General features: G+C 36.3%; 1 protein-coding gene across 1 annotated transcript in view; it reads right to left on the bottom strand.

Annotated features, from left to right (window-relative positions):
• LOC132116907 (CBP80/20-dependent translation initiation factor-like) overlaps positions 1 to 18,036 on the bottom strand; it is a 77,390-nt gene that overhangs the window by 47,821 nt on the left and 11,533 nt on the right. Inside the window, exons 2-7 of the mRNA XM_059525798.1 lie at positions 13,169 to 13,386; positions 11,818 to 11,889; positions 11,145 to 11,249; positions 10,994 to 11,064; positions 9,672 to 9,776; positions 8,826 to 8,901 (exon numbers count right to left, since the gene is read on the bottom strand). Coding sequence (XP_059381781.1) covers positions 8,826 to 8,901; positions 9,672 to 9,776; positions 10,994 to 11,064; positions 11,145 to 11,249; positions 11,818 to 11,889; positions 13,169 to 13,348 — 609 coding nt within the window. The 5' untranslated portion in view covers positions 13,349 to 13,386. The remainder of the gene's footprint in view (positions 1 to 8,825; positions 8,902 to 9,671; positions 9,777 to 10,993; positions 11,065 to 11,144; positions 11,250 to 11,817; positions 11,890 to 13,168; positions 13,387 to 18,036) is intronic.

Genomic DNA, 18,036 nt, shown 5'->3' with positions numbered 1-18,036 from the left:
TCAAAGAAACCACACCAAACTCTTTTACAAATGTTAACAGTTTATTTCCTCGGTAACAAACTAACATGTACACATAAAATACTGTTATACTCACATTGTGGGTCACCTCTCTACTGGCAAACCCATGTGCAGCGACGGCTGCCATTTTAAAGCTGCTAATTGCCCAATTGGAAGGGCACTTTCATTGTCAGTGACATCACAGGGGGAAATCAGGGAAACTATAATTTCTCAGACATATTTCTTTGTAATGTGGAGACAAAATTTTGTAATTAATAATGTGATGCATAGGTTGCATGTTAATACCATTTATTTAATATATTTGTATAGTTTTATCTTGCTTTAAAATTATCATTTATTTATACATGGTATGTTCCTGAAGTGGGAGGAGCCTAACGCTATAAAAGGGCTCCTGGTAGCCATTTTTCAGGAGAGTGTTTGGAGTGTGGGTTCACTCCTTGTATTTTTGGGGCCTGAATATTGGCATAGCCAGAATACATGTGAAACTCTTATGAATTTATATGTATATTTATTTTGCTTTATTTTTGTTACTGTATATATTTTTGCTTGGGAATCACTTTTGCACCAAAATAAACACACTGTATTGAAAATTCTTCTCCATCATCATTGATTTTACACCTTCACCGACGGTACACCCTAACATATATAAATGATTAAAGAATTTAAATTAAGGTTTAACTTAAAGTTATTAATAATTCATATATTTTATTCATGTAATAGTTTAAAAATAAGATAAAAACATGTATAATATATATATGTCTTTTTTTCTCAACATAATTGTTTGTGTATGGCTGTTTATATATATAAATTATATTTATCATGGAAATAAGCTGGAAACATCTATAAATAATTCAAAAGACTGCTTTCCAATAATTCCTTAAAAAAAGTGTTTTACATATTTAATGATGTTTCTGTATTTAGCTGAAGTATCCAGATGATTTCTGAAGGTTGGATGAACAACTTTGATTTGGTAAAACAGAAACTTCAAATTTCATGCTTTTATTTTGCTTTTCAGACAACATGCAATACACCAAAAAAAAAAAACAACAAAGAAAAAAAAATCTGATATTTTCAGGCTGTTTGAACAAAGCCAGAGCGTCCCATGTGAGATCTGTGCTTCTAAACTTAGCGTCCACCGGACAGAGAAAGCTCTTTGTTAGCCTGACTATTGCAGGATGACTGAAGCCATCACCTCTGGTATTAACGTGACCCTTTTCCTGTTCATGAGTCTGTGTCACGACATTCCGGATGATGAGGCGGAATTCCAAGAGGGAAAGTGACACAGGAATTCCTGCGCTGCTAGCGGGTGGAATGAGGAAGACAATGAACCATCAGTCAAAGAGCCAACACTTGGCATGCGACCATGAGACTGGAAGCCTTCCAATCGAAGCAACTGCACACATACACACACACACACACTAAAGATTTCCAAAGAGAAAGAGGGACTGAGAATCAGGGTTCCCACACCTTTAGACCAATGAATTTCCATTACTTTTTTTCAGCGGTTCATGATCACTGGTTAACTTAAACTAATATGCAATAGTTTTGCAATAAGCATGACTAGGAAAATGATTAAAGGGTCATATGACAATGCAAAAAATAACATTATTTTGCGTAGTTTATGTGGTTTAGGGGTTCAAAAACGTACTCTACATTATTTCCGCATACCGTACATTATTGTTGCTCCTCTCTGCCCCGCTTTTCTGAAACACATTGAAGTTTACAAAGCTAAAAAAAAGGGTGTGGTCTGATTGGCCAGCTATCCAGTGGTTTTGATTGGCCGAATACCTCAATCGGGTATTGGAAATGTTATGCCCCTTACAATATTTGCAAACACACAGCATCTCCACAACATCGTGGTGTCGTCAACAATACTACAGCGAGAATAAATGATACCCCTTCTTTCTTTGCGTAAATATTTGGGCTGTGTTATGCAAATCTTCCAACACAGTGATGTAGACATGTGGGTGCGTGTTTAAATGAAATGTTTTAGGAGGCCGTGGACGAGTCTTAACTTTTATTAAAAAATATCTCTTTTTGTGTTTGAGACTTAGTCTTTTCAACTTCACCGATCTTATAAATACATAAACAGCTTGTAACACTCCAAAGAGAAAGAAAAACTTGAACTCGCATCATATGACCCCTTCAATTCCCATGACTATCACAGGCCTGGGAAACAGAGTCTTAACCTTCCCTGATGTTTTCAGGTTCTGGACACCTGGAGAAAAATTATTGACCACTAAAACAAAGGCTGCTTGTGTAATTTCAGTGTGGATTCTTTAGCTCCTGAGATGAAGAGTGTAGCACACAATCTCTCGGCGTGTGTATGAAGTGCGTTCAGCAGTGACCCGTGTGTTGTTTACAGCAGCATTGAAGCTTTACGTTCCTTTGGACACGTCTGCAGAGAGTGTGTTGGTCTGGTTGCCGGGTGACGCGGGATCGAGTCTCTGAGCGTTTATGATGGGATAGACATCATGGCTCTCTCAGGCCCAATTAGGTAAAGAGTCAGCGCATGATCTCAAACACACTCCTCATCTAGCAAACAAAACTACATCACTGCATTTTCAGATTCCCGAATCATCGGAATTCTACACAGATTTCTAACACATTTCTATTCTTTTGCTACCGAGCTGAGAGTGGTTGCAGTTGCTAGGCTGTTCCGGTTTGTCACCAGGGAGTTGCTATGCAGTTACTTAGTAAATAAACAACAAGACTGAAGCACAAAATCTAACCTGTCACTATGATTAGCAGTGCTAATGATGCCCTAATAAGACACTGTATATCTCTCTCACATGCACTTATAGATGTATTTTATCTCTAAAGTGGTGGGTTTTGTAACAAGACACGTCATACAGTCGCTTGAATCGGCCAACAAGCATCCGCCCACAAATTCCTCAACTCCCAACAGATGAATCCGCATCCAAGATTCCCTCACTGACCTCTTCATTCCCGCGTTACGACAGAGTGAGCAGGTAGGAGCTGTGTGTGACTGACAATCACAGGAAAGGGAGAGGTGTCTGACCTCCTCATTGTTGTGTGTCAGATCTGCCGGGGTCTCTCTGCTCCTGTCGGGCCGCACGTAGCTCAGGGAAGCGAGCGCTCAGTGTCTGGCCCGCTGGAGGCCTTTTGTTCTGCAGTAACTAGACACGTCTACAATGTCTGAGCCATCGCAGATGCACACACACACACACTATAGAGATGCATATGAATGAGTCAAAACATATGATGCAAAAAATATGAAATCAGTGGTTTCACCCAAAATACACACACACACACACTTTTGATCTATTTAAATGAGGTCATGCTATTGATTTTTGTTATTTTTAGATAAAAATATAATGACTATTACACAAATTCTAAAAAAGAATAAGATTTACTGTTTTATTAATCATTTTAGACTTATCAAAACAACACTCTTCTGAAAGGCTTAATGTATAATGCATTATAAAGTAATTAATAAAGTTGTGAAGCATGATATATTTTCATAAATAATTGTTAGTTAACATGCATTACATATAAAGGTTTGTGTCATGTGTTTTAATGCATTATAATTTATAATACAATGCATTAAAATGTGCATTACAAGGCACAATTAATGCATTAAAACTACTTTCATAACGCATGATATATAAAGGCTTTAAGTAAAGCGTTACCAATACGTTTAGTAAGTTTAGTTAACAGGGTAAAAAAAAAACATGAACAAACTTCTACAGCATTTATTAATCTTTTTATTAATTTTATTAATTTATTAATCATAAATTAATCTTAATTCAGCATTTACTAACGACTTTTTAAAATCAAAATGTACATATACATACTTGCATACAAACACATACATTTTATCTATTTATGTGAGTTACAGCTATTGATCTCCAGAATGATTACATAAATTATAATGATTATAGACTATAATACTATAATAAATACTTAAAAAAAAACTTCTGAATCTTTGTGAATTTTATCCTCAAAAGCAAGGTTTAGTCAGATTTACCAGTAACATTTTAATTCATCAACATTACCTACATACATTAGCTAACGTGATCAAGCAATGAACTATGCTTCTACAATATTTTATAATATTATTGTTAATTTCAACATGTTAATGACAAAAAGTACATCATTATTAGTTAATATGTTGACAAAGATTATAAAGATGCTGACTATATATATATATATATATATATATATATATATATATATATATATATATATATATATATATATATATATATATATATATATATATATATATAAATGCATTAACTAATGCTAATCTTACTGTAAAGTGTTACCAATTTAACTTCAGGGTCAAAGTACAGTTAAGTAAAACACACACACACACATACACCTCCAAGACGGAAACAGACAGACTGACTCTGACCTTATTGGAAACGAAACCTATTTTGTGGGAATAATGGGAAGAGTGAACGTGATGAAACACACACACACACACACATTGTATCACTTCCTTCTGCTCTGTATTAAAGACAATAAAAGTTTACAGGGCACAGAAACATCCGCTTACACTGAATCACACACACACACACACACACACACACACACACAACAAACAAACAGAACAACAGCACGCAATATAAACACACCAGCCAAACACTCAGATCGTGTGTGTGTGTGTGTGTGTGTGTGTGTGTCTGTGCCACAGGGCATGTGAATCTGGCAGGTTATTGTTTATCAGGTGACAAACAAAACAGCTACAAAAATCTCTCACCTGAAAAACACACACACACACACACTTAAGTGGTCAGTGAGGTCTTGGATTAGGGATGTAGACTGTGTGTGTGTGTGTGTGTGTGTGTGTGTGTGTAACTAAAATAAATTATTCATGCCTACAATTATTTCACACAACTCTGACTGGAGATTCTTCAACTCAAGCTCATTATAAACACCTGTCAGTCTAGTATGCAAATGAGCTCCATTGTGATTGGCTGACCTCACAGTGTTGTCCTGAAACTTTCCAATGTGAGTACAATTCGCCACTAAATCTAGTTTTTTGTTGTTGTTTTTTTTTGTTTTTTTTTTACATGTAATGTACATGCATTATTTTTTTTATGAATTAATATTTGTATTGCATTAAATTTATCAAAAGTATTTGATGCAAAATAATTCTATTTAAAAGAAAAACTGTTCTTTTGAACTTATGATTCACCAAGGAATCCTAAAAATTAAATGCATCACAGATTCCACAAAATCAGAAATGTTTCTTGAGCAGCAAATAATGATATCAGAATGATTTCTGAAGATCATGTGACACTGAAGACTGGAGGAATGATGCTGAAAATACAGCTGTGCATCTTTGCAAATAATAAATTACTTTTCAAAATATGTTAATACTATATTTACTGTATTTGTGATCAAGTAAATGCTGCCTTGGTGAGCAAAAGAGAATTTTCGAATCGTTGTCTCTCCCAATACTTTATGTAATTTTTCCTTTTTTTTTTTTGCATTGTGGATTTTTTCTTTTGCTTTTGGAGAGAATAGAAACACAAATTATATATGCTATGGTTCTCCATGTACCTCTATAGATGTCTACTCAGCTATAATTTTTTTCAATGTTCTGAACCCAAAAACTGTAAAAAAAAAAAAAAAAAAATTGTGATCATTTTAACATCCAACAATCTGCACGTTCACCTTTAAAGTGTTTAAATAAACAGACGCACTTAAAATGACAGAGAACAAGGGGAAAGACAACAGATGATTTGAGTAAGAACAATGGCTGGCATCACACACAGTCCACCCTGTCTGCCATCACCGCGTCCAGACGCTGCCCACAGATGACCTTCTGACCCGCCTCTGCCACGCTAACAACATCCTGCTCGGTGGAGCCAAGAACTCACCGGTGGCCAGCAGAGGTGGGTAGAGTACCCAAAAACTGTACTCAAGTAAAAGTAAAAGTACTTCTAGAAATATTTACTCAAGTAAAAGTAAAAGTACTAGTCTTGAATAGTTACTTGAGTAAGAGTAAAAGAGTATCGGATAAAAAATCTACTCAAGTAGATAGTTACTAGTTACTTTGGGTCATATATACTGAGCCTATTTTTATTTAGATATATAGATAAAATGTATGTAATGTATGTGTGTGTGTATAAATGTATATATTTCATCAGCCTTTACTCCAATTTATGTAATTTATTATAAAACCCTGTCTGTTTACTTAAGTAACAGATATAGGTGTCATGCCATAACATATTTTTAATACGACTGACTTTATATTAAATGTGAATTTAACATTGAAAGTTAATGTGATTTAAATATTGCTACTAATCTTTCATTGTTCAGAAAGAGAGCAAATAACATTTACATTATTAAAGATAATTTTCACTGACAGTCTAGATTTCAATCACTCTCAGAAACTCCCATTAAAATCACTGAAACTGTTAACACTGTGAAATCAATATCTTAATTAAAGATTCGCACACACATCTGCACTTTGATTGTTCCTGCGAGAGAATTCGCCAGAAAGAGGTATTCAGTCAGTGAGCGAGTGAAGGAAGCACCGGCATTTTAGCGATGACTCATCTGAACAACTCTGATTGGTCAATGCTTTAATAAGCTCAAAAGAATCATGTGTGATTTGTTATAATGCGCAGCGCGGTATAAACGCATCTATCTCTGGCTCAGCGCCAGCAAGCGATCACAGATCTGAATTTAGCAGCTGATAATATGACTCGCTGAACGTACTTGCACCAGTGTGATTGTATTAAAATTAATAAAATCTTAATCGGCTATTTTTTGTCTTTTGGAAGCATCATTCAACTTGACTCCCCTCTGTTATAAGCCACACACGTACAACAAACTAATGTCACAGTGGTATCGTGTACTGTAATCGAATGTAGCCCAAGTTATTACCTGTTAAACAGTAGACAGCACACGCGGTGTTCATCTAATAAGGATCTCCATCGCAAGCAAATAATAGCCTTTGCAGATTTCATTTCAGTGCAGTTCCAGCCACGTTTTCAACGCTGCTGATGTTAAACGTTACAACTCTGAGTGAACCGCTTCAGATGCTCAGCACGTGCGGCAGGGAACTGAACGACTCATTCAAACTGATTCATGAACCAATTCACTCGTTTGCCAATTGGTTTGATCAAGCCTTTGAACAGTATTGACTCAAAAGAATGAATCATTCGCGAATGGGCATCGCTCATTGCCCAGAGAAAAGTAGACGGCGCGTTTGGAATAAACTGAAGCATTTATAACATTTATTGCATTAAGATAAAGTAACGAGAGGAGCGTCGCCCACAGTAACGAAGTAAAAGTACAGATTTTCCCCCAAAAATTTACTCAAGTAAGAGTATAAAGTACCCATCTTTAAATATACTCCGAAAAGTATTCGTTACCCCAAAAAATTACTCAAGTAAATGTAACGAAGTAAATGTAACTCGTTACTACCCACCTCTGGTGGCCAGACACAGCAGAAAGAACATTACAGTAGATTGGTGATGGCATTATGAAACCAGTAGATGGCGCTAACAGCTCTGTTATTTTACCATCATTGTAGCTTTATTATTTATTTTTCTATTTTCGGCTTAATTTAATTTTAAGTTTTTGAATTTTGTTGTTTGTTTTTGTCACTTTTTTCTTATATATATATATATATATATTTTTTTTTTTTTATTATTAATTTTTTTTTCATATATATATATATTTTCTTTCTATAAATATATGTCCAAATATATGAGTTTTTCATTTTCTTTCCGTTTTAGTTTGGTACATCAAGTTAGTAACAAATTATTATTTATTTTTTCAAATATTGTCTTGCCAACAAGCTGAAATAAGTTCTTGTTTAATATTTAATGGTTTTAGTAGTGCTGTCAAACAATTAAGCACGATTAATAACATCCAAAGGAAAAGTTTTTGTTTACATAATGTGTGCACTGTTTTTATTTATTTTTGTATATATAAATACACACACATACAGTGTATATATTGAAAATATTGGCATGTATTTACATGTATATGTTCATAGTACAGATAAATATATTTAATATTTAAACAGCATGCTTTTCTTAAATATATACATGTTTGTGTGTATTTATATAGACATTAAAATATACACAGTACTCATCCACATATTATTATTATGTAAACAAAAACTTATTTTGGATGCAGTTTAATTGTTGGACAACACCAGTTTTTAGTTTAGTAGCTCTGGTCAACAATGCCAGCACATCATAATTTCTTTGTTTTGAAATATCCTTTTATCATCATTCTCTCTTGACTCCTTCTGTAGGTAAATGGACATGAATCTGAAGCTAAAGTTGCTACAGCAGTTCATAAATACATGAACGTTAAATTCCAGACTAATGTAATGACTACTTTGCATGTTAGTATCTAGCTAAACTCATTACTAAAATTCACCTTAAAATTAGTAATCAATGCACATTAAAAAACTGCTGTAGCAACTTCAAAATCTCACATACTGTTTGTGAAGAACTGCATTCAAACACTTAATTCTGTGTCCCAGAACAAGAGGACTGTAGACAAACTCAATTTAGCTTGGATTAGACCGATAAACTAACACTAACCCAGAAGGCTGGCGTAATTCATACCATTCTCGGTGTTAACAGCAGATTCCTGAGCCTGAGCCTGAGCCCTGTCACACTGTCATATCATGACTTCACCACTAGATGTCAGTGTTGGATCAGTTCAAACATGTTTCAGCATCTCTCCAGCAGAGGGCGCACTTCTATACACTCCGATGGTACACAGCAGGACACAGACACTGATTGCAGACAGACTCCAGAAGGCTGAAGGATAAGTAAAAGCTTCTACTTATAGTTTCTTACCGGCAGGCTGGGCAGGAATTTCTCCATGTTGTCCAGGTCAATACCATCATCATCGTCAAATTTGCCCTTTATCATCCTGTGAACAGACAGACAATACATGACTGACAATGTTCAGCCAGACAACGAGTCTGCAGGCTTGTTTACGGTCAAACATTTAACACCTATAAGCGACAACAAATAAGCTTTTACGTATAATGATGGGCTTTTGAGTTTCCATACTGACTAACTAAATAAACCAGGCTGTAAAATTTAACTCTGTAAAGCCTGACATATGAAATAATAGTGATAAAATATTTTCTTTTCTTTTTTTTTTTCTTTTTTTTTTCAGGCAAAAATATATATTTTATAGTTTGTGCAGGGTTTTTTTTTGTTTGTTTTTGTTTTGGTATCATATTTGATCCATTAGGCTTTTATGGCTCATATAGTATGATATAGTGAGAACGTGGAGGAAAAACCAGTTGTAAACAATTGTACAATTATATTAAAAGGCCTTTTACTTGCTAAAGGTCTAAGCTATCAATCAGTTGACAGAAGGCATGGAGTAGATTGAGCGCAACAGGTTTTTCAGCAAAAGTTTCATCATATAATTAGATGCCTTAGAAATATTTAGCAAATATGATCCAGAAGGATTCTGTGGTGCATCTCTCATTCATCCAGTAGAGGGCAGTAATGAGTCGAGTGCCACATAAACACACAGCCACACCCATCCTGAACACTGAAAACTCCCTGCCATGCAGATTTACATGCAAATAAATCCACTTGAATAAAAGCATCCAGTGCATTAGAGTGAAGTGATTCAGACCGATGATCTGAGGTCTGTGTTATGGACGGTATCGTCTGTCTCACCCCTCTCGGTCGATGTGCGGGAGGTGTTTTGGTGTCCCTCTGTATGGCCTCCTGTGAAACTGTGACAAATCCAGTTTCTCCGGCTGCATGTCCCACGTAGCACCTCTGTGAACACACAACAGAAATCCTTAACTACTGTATATCTATTTACACTTAACTAAGGTCCTCAAGTCACATATTTTTATATTTATACACATGCATCAAGCTCATTCTAAGCCTCCGTTTCTCCCTGATCCGGGCTGTAAAACTCTGCTAATCAGCTGAAACTCTAGACTCTGTAAAGATGCTAATTAGCTCAGGCACTTTTTCTTTTCTTCTTAAAATACGCTGAATAGGTCAAGACAACCTCAGAGCGTGTTTTGAAAGGCGATATGGAGCTCTGAACAGATTATAGTGGCGTAACTCTAAATGAAAGCGTTTGCAACCTGCAAACTCGAGAAAAATAAACTAAACCACAGCTTATGAAATCTATAATGTACACAGATGTTCAAAAGTTTGCACTCGGTGTGTATTTTTGCTAAAGAAATTAATCCTTTTATTTGTCAAGGATGCATTCAATTGCTGAAAAGTGATGGTGAAGACATTTATAATATTGCAATAGATTTCTATTTCGAGTCAATGCTGTTCTTTTGAACTTTCTATTCATCAAAGTAGCCTAAAAGACTGTAACAGTTTCCACAAATATATGAAGTATTGTAGATAATCATAATGTTTCTCGAGCAGCAAATCAGCATATTAGAATGATTTCTAAAGGAGCATGTGACACTTCAGCTTTGATCACAGCAATAAATGAAACAGTTATTTTAAATTACAGTAACATTTCACAATATTACTGCCTTTACTGTATAATTTTAATCAAATGCAGCCTTGGTGAGCAGAAGAGACTTTCAAAAACAAAATCTCAAACTTTTGAACAGTAGTAGCTCATGGTCAGTTTTGATTTGATGTTAACACAGATGTTTACACACAGCTCAAATCTAATATAAGAAGAACTAGCCTCTAGTGTGTGTGTGTTCGAGGACTGAAGGTGACGGCCTCATTAATTAAATTTAGCCCGTGATGAGGTTTAAATTAGACTGTGAGTCAGCAGCACTGCAATAGCTCAAGCAGAACCAGAGCAGATGAAAACACATCAACAGACTGTTTTACTTGATTCACTGAACAAAGAAGTCAATTAACTCTGTGTGTTTCTATAGACTTGATTGAATTCAATCATCATTAAGCCATATCACGAGGTTTCATTTCAATGAATCATGCAGCCCTACTATTACATGTCATTATTTAATGGCTAGATTTATTAAAAGTATGAGTGTGAATCTCACCCATGACAGTCCAGGTTTGCAGCCCAAATGTCCGTCCCCAGAACATCAAAAGAACAGTCTCTGTTTCCATTCTACAACACACACATCGTGAACGTTTAAAAACAATGCATTTTTTTTCCCTGATGATATCAATATATTCATATAATGTCACCTTCGCTGGGGCACTGAACTGGTTGTTTCGTCCTCTGCTGCCCGATCTAGAACCAGAACTGGGTCTAGAACCGGTGCTGCCATTACTGCTGTGCTCCCAATCATCCTGAGAGAGACCAGATTGATTCAGATTCATCTGACGCTGGAGGTTAACATGGATACATTTCCTCAATCATTCAACATCCACAGGATACATTTAAAAAGTGATCGGGAATCTTTTCAAGCTGATTATTTTCTAAAGTAATGATAGAACAATGTATGCATAATGGAGTAGGTCAAATGAGTTTTCAGTTCAGTCAAACGCAAAGCAGTGAGATGATCACACACACGTTCAGTGACCTCATCACATCATGTGACCTCAGACACAATACTGTCACTGTGTCATTCACAATGCTCTCTCTCACACACACACACAACACTGCATCAAACCTTCTCACATGTGCCGTCTTTAATATTTAGACGCTCTAACCCTAACATTGCACTATCCAGGACAGATATTATGTGAACTGGGACCTAGCACTAGTTAGACGTTTCTGTTGTTTTCTGTGTCCATCCATTAATACGCTTGTCTGTGAAGTTTTCTGATGACAAACATCTGTTCCTGAACACCTCAAGTCAATTTCAAACATTTCTAGACATGGATCAGACGCACATACACACAGATGAAAACTCACTGGTTTGGACGAGCCCCTGCCCCGTGAGGACGACCAGCTCCCGTCAATCTTATCACTGCAGTCTTCTGTCCACTGAGAGACAGAGACACACCATTAGTGTCAAATTTGATTTATTTATTTTTGTTTTGATTATTAGTTAGAAAAACAGAATTACTGTACATCATTTTCAACATAGCTTTTGAGGTGCATGGGACGGGGTGTGTTTTGCCTGTAAGTGTGGGACAGGGTGTGAGGTGAAGGGCTGGGTGTGTTTTCCCTAGAGATGCACCGATTCCAAAAGTGTGCCCTGCCGATGCCGATTTTTGCCGATTATTAAAAACTATAATTGACAGCATATACAAAGTAAAATCTATACATTTTAATGCAACAAAAAAAAAAAATTTTTTTTAAACATTTACATAATAACAATTATTAAACATTACAATTCCCAAAATCTGGACAAAGGAACAGATGTTCTCTCACTTAAACAACCTTTAAAATAAAGTGCTAAAAGAGATAGAAATAACGATTAACTCAAAAGGAGTTGCTTTACTATTTAACAAAACATATTTCATTTCCCACTGTTTCTTAAATTGTCATTTTTTTCACTAGCCTTATTAAATGTGTAATCTTTCATATCAAATTCTTGCATTATTTAAATGAGTTCAGTTAGAATAATAAGAAACTGCAGAGCGGTTACCATTCCAATGAAATCAGTTTGAAGAAACTATCTTTCCACTGCAGCATCTGAAGCAGCATTAGATGTATTTACACAGACTGTTCGATGAAGCTGAGGTGCCATGCATGCATTTACACTGCAACCTTTTTAATGCATAAAGAATTTTATAAGGTTAATGTTTTAAATATATATTTTTAAATGTACAAATAAGAAATGTTGGGCTAAACAACGATAGTTTTAAATATGAAATCAAACCAGTAGGTGGCGGCAAATGACTGTTTGAATGAGTGAGTCATTTAGTCAACAGATTCGTTCAAACGGCTGATTCATTCAGGGATGAGGCAAGTGTCTACTGTCTTTACGAATGAGTTACTGAATCATTGACTCACTTGATTCGTTCAAAGACGTTGATTCATTGAGTAACGAAACATAGACACAACAGTTCTGCATGTATTTTTTTTTTTACTCCAGCAGTATGCATCTATATCTTTCTGTGTGTGCTGTTGCGCTGGATTGTTTTGAGTCTCTCTCACACACTCACTCGGGCTCCGTGAGCCTCATGTGACACGACGTCAAAACAGACTCGAAATCAGCAGAATGACCAGTTTCATGTGGAAAATCGGCTAATTCCAGTCCCTGGCCAGTCAGTGGATCAGTGCATCTCTGTGCAGTGTGGGATGGGGTGTGTTTTACCTGTGAGGCGTGGGACGGTGTCTTGTCCACATCCTGGTCTGTTTCGTTTTTGTCGCTCAGGAGTCCTTGCACCTGGTACTCCAGCACGTAGCTGTCGATGAAGCGCTCCAGTTCCTCGATCTCCTGCGAGCGCGTGCTTCCCGCCTCTGACGACGCTGATGCTACTGATGAGCTCTCCATGGCAACAGCCCAGTGGGGGGAGGAGGGAGAGAGGGGAGCTGTGGGCGGGGCAAAGAAAGACATAAGTAATGTGAAATGACTTTACAAATGGAGAATATAAATGTTATAATATATTACTTACAATTATTTTTTATGACACAATGATTTAATATGTCATTCAAATGTACACAAATGATGACTATTATATAAAAAAACAGACAAACTTTAGTGTTCATGCTGGGTTATTATTGTAATATAACAGATTTCATCCCTAAACATAACAAAAAATGAGCGATGAAAACAAATACAGAGATAAAAAAAAAAAAATAATAATATATATATATATATATATATATATATATATATATATATATAAAATATAATATAAAAACACTCATATGTATGTATCAACACACTACATATATATATATATATATATATATATATATATATATATATATATATATATATATATATATATATACAGGTCCTTCTCAAAAAATTAGCATATTGTGATAAAGTTCATTATTTTCCATAATGTAATGATAAAAATTAAACTTTCATATATTTTAGATTCATTGCACACCAACTGAAATATTTCAGGTCTTTTATTGTTTTAATACTGATGATTTTGGCATACAGCTCATGAAAACCCAAAATGCCTGTCTCAAAAAATTAGCATATTTCATCCGACCAATAAAAGAAAAGTGTTTTTAATACAAAAAAAGTCAACCTTCAAATAATTATGTTCAGTTATGCACTCAATACTTGGTCGGGAATCCTTTTGCAGAAATGACTGCTTCAATGCGGCGTGGCATGGAGGCAATCAGCCTGTGGCACTGCTGAGGTGTTATGGAGGCACAGGATGCTTCGATAGCGTCCTTAAGATCATCCAGAGTGTTGGGTCTTGTGTCTCTCAACTTTCTCTTCACAATATCCCACAGATTCTCTATGGGGTTCAGGTCAGGAGAGTTGGCAGGTCAATTGAGCACAGTAATACCATGGTCAGTAAACCATTTACCAGTGGTTTTGGCACTGTGAGCAGGTGCCAGGTCGTGCTGAAAAACTAAATCTTCATCTCCATAAAGCTTTTCAGCAGATGGAAGCATGAAGTGCTCCAAAATCTCCTGATAGCTAGCTGCATTGACCCTGCCCTTGATAAAACACAGTGGACCAACACCAGCAGCTGACATGGCACCCCAGACCATCACTGACTGTGGGTACTTGACACTGGACTTCAGGCATTTTGGCATTTCCTTCTCCCCAGTCTTCCTCTAGACTCTGGCTTCTTGATTTCCGAAAGACATGCAAAATTTGTCCAAAAGTCCAGTGCTGCTTCTCTGTAGCCCAGGTCAGGTGCTTCTGCCGCTGTTTCTGGTTCAAAAGTGGCTTGACCTGGGGAATGCGGCACCTGTAGCCCATTTCCTGCACACGCCTGTGCACGGTGGCTCTGGATGTTTCTACTCCAGACTCAGTCCAGTGCTTCCGCAGGTCCCCCAAGGTCTGGAATCGGTCCTTCTCCACAATCTTCCTCAGGGTCCGGTCACCTCTTCTCGTTGTGCAGTGTTGTTTGCCACACTTTTTCCTTCCCACAGACTTCCCACTGAGGTGCCTTGATACAGCACTCTGGGAACAGCCTGTTTGTTCAGAAATTTCTTTCTGTGTCTTACCCTCTCGCTTGAGGGTGTCAATGATGACCTTCTGGACAGCAGTCAGGTAGGCAGTCTTACCCATGATTGCGGTTTTGAGTAATGAACCAGGCTGGGAGTTTTTAAAAGCCTCAGGAATCTTTTGCAGGTGTTTAGAGTTAATTAGTGGATTCAGATGATTAGGTTAATAGCTCGTTTAGAGAACCTTTTCATGATATGATAATTTTTTGAGATAGGAATTTTGGGTTTTCATGAGCTGTATGCCAAAATCATCAGTATTAAAACAATAAAAGACCTGAAATATTTCAGTTGGTGTGCAATGAATCTAAAATATATGAAAGTTTAATTTTTATCATTACATTATGGAAAATAATGAACTTTATCACAATATGCTAATTTTTTGAGAAGGACCTGTATGTATGTGTATACATATATATACATATATATACACATATATATACATATATATATATACAGTACACATACATATACATTAGCGCTGGGCGGTATACCGGTTCATACCGAAAACCTGTGTATATTTTCGTTACGATCTTAATTTTTAATATGCCGCCATACCGATGTACTTAATTACTCAACGTTTGGAATGAACGTTATGCTGCGCCGCGGCCAAGCGACACTGTTTCAGACGGACCCTTTACAATGTTGCACTTCTAAGCAGCGACTGCGAGGCGTGGTGAGGGTAAACTCAGCAGTGCTCTGGTGTTACGTTATAACGCCTGTTTCACACATACACCGTCTGCAGTGCGTATTAATGAATTCCAGCTCTACGAGGTGTCAAAGAGCGGTGCTCTGCAGCAGTGCAGCGATTGTTAACGTACCGAGTCTATTTTTGCTGTGCTGCAGGCACTGAATTAAATGAAAGCGAATTGTTCGCGGGAAAAATTCACATGGATTGACACGGAAATGCAGTCATTTCACAATAAATGTATACTAATTAAAGCTGTTTCACATGCAAAACCATCGGTTTTTGGCTAGGTTTAAAACAAGAAAAAGAGCACTTTTAGATAAACAAGGAAGACAATATATATATTCACTTTTATGGAGGCAGAAAAACAAAATTCATTAAGACCCGTGGGATTGCTTGTGATAAAGATTTAAATGCAAAAGGCACGAGAGTGGTCAGTGGTCAGTTTCTGTCAGTGGTGTTTTAATTTTAAATATTTTAACAAGAAAAGTAGGCTAATTATTGTGTTTAAATGTTTTGCCGCTTGCTTGAGCAACTTATTATACAAACCTAAAAGTCAAATGCATGAATAATGCGTTGTTTATATTTATTGAGTTTAAACTAATGTCTATAACTATGAAAGATTGTTACTGTTCTATGATAAAAGACTCACAATGCTGAAAAAAAAAATGCGTCCTGTGTGAAAGCACAATGAGTCCGTGCTGTGGACTGCATATCACTGCAGGCAGATTATTTGTGAAACAGGCGTTGCAGGGAAGATGGATGCTGCAGAACTAGTAGAACATGACACAGAAGATCTCCAAAAAGAGGAGCCTGGTCTGTTGTTTGGAGGGTTTTTGGTTTCCAAAAATCCGATGTCGACCAAACATCCATTTTATGCAAGTGCTGTCGTACTGAAAGCATGTCTTGGAATATCAACCAGCAGAAAATGCATTGTACACCTGATTATGCATGAAAAAAAACAAAACGTCATAAACCGGGAAACCGGCATAATTTAGAAAAAAAACGTGATATAAATTGTTGTTCAAACCGCCCAGCACTAATATACATACATATATACATACACATATACATACACATATATATATATATATATATATATATATATTTGTTTTAGTAATTTATTAATTTGGTCAATTTATTTTTACTTCTTACTATTTTTCAAAATACAAACTTCAGCAACAGTGTAATTAAAATTAAACTTAAATCAATTAAATTTTAATTCAATTAAGTAATTATGTAAATGTTCACTTGTACTAATTCCCCAAAATAATAATAACAGGATCAAAGTAGCATTACTTCACACACTTGCTTAAATTTTTACTCATCCATTTGTTTTTGCATTACATAATGACAGCTCTGGGTGGGACGACATGCCCCGCTTACACCAGGTGACAGAGAGAGAGACAAAGAGAGAGAGAAAGAGAGAGAGAGAGAGAGAGAGAGAGAGACAGAGTGAGAGAGAGAGAGAGAGAGAGAGAGAGAGAGAGAGAGAGAGACAGAGTGAGAGAGAGAGAGAGAGAGAGAGAGAGAGAGAGAGACAGAGAGAGAGAGTTTAATCTGGTGTTAAGTCAATACTTGAATATTGGCCAAGCAAAGAGGATTTACAACTGGAGCAGCACCATCTTACCAGCACATCTCCACAATAACACTCCCACTTCCACTTATAAAACACATCTGCTCATATTTAAGATCATTTACTCGGTTTAGCAACTTTTTCACACCACACAAGATCTGTGCATGGATCTGTTGTGTACATATTCATCATGTTACCAAGCAGAGAGCATTAAAGTAACCAGAGATCTGACAGAGAAACTGAACTTGAAAGAGACAGCTAGTGTAAAAGAAAGACTGACAAAACCAGACCAGTGGAAATTGAAACAGGAAGCACAAGCATATGGCAGGAAGTCTAACTTCTGGAATACAATAAATGTTCTGAAGATCCACATCTGCAGCTGTTCTATCATCTGTCCAATCTATATGATCAATACTGCTCCACAGCACAGCTTATTCTGGTTACAGATTGACAAGACAAAGACGCCAACTGACCTGCAGAATCCATTCACAGGCTATTTTTATGTCACATCCTAATAATGAGCCATCTCTGAAAGATCTATCTTGATATTTGCCCACACTGTTTTGATGTATATATTATAAAATTATACAACCCAGCACAACTGCTTTCAACACTGAGAATAAAAATAATCAGAAATGTTTCTTGAGCAGCAAATCATCATATCAGAATGATTTCTGAAGATCATGTGACACTGAAGACTGGAGGAATGATGCTGAAAATACAGCTGTGCATCACAGAAATAAATTGCAATTTAAACTACAATAGAAACCAGCTATTT

This window comes from Carassius carassius, chromosome 36 (genome assembly GCF_963082965.1).
Source record: "Carassius carassius chromosome 36, fCarCar2.1, whole genome shotgun sequence".
Classification (NCBI taxonomy): domain Eukaryota; kingdom Metazoa; phylum Chordata; class Actinopteri; order Cypriniformes; family Cyprinidae; genus Carassius; species Carassius carassius.
The sequence above is the reverse complement of the archived record's forward strand: the minus strand, read 5'-3'. Positions and strand labels throughout refer to the sequence as shown.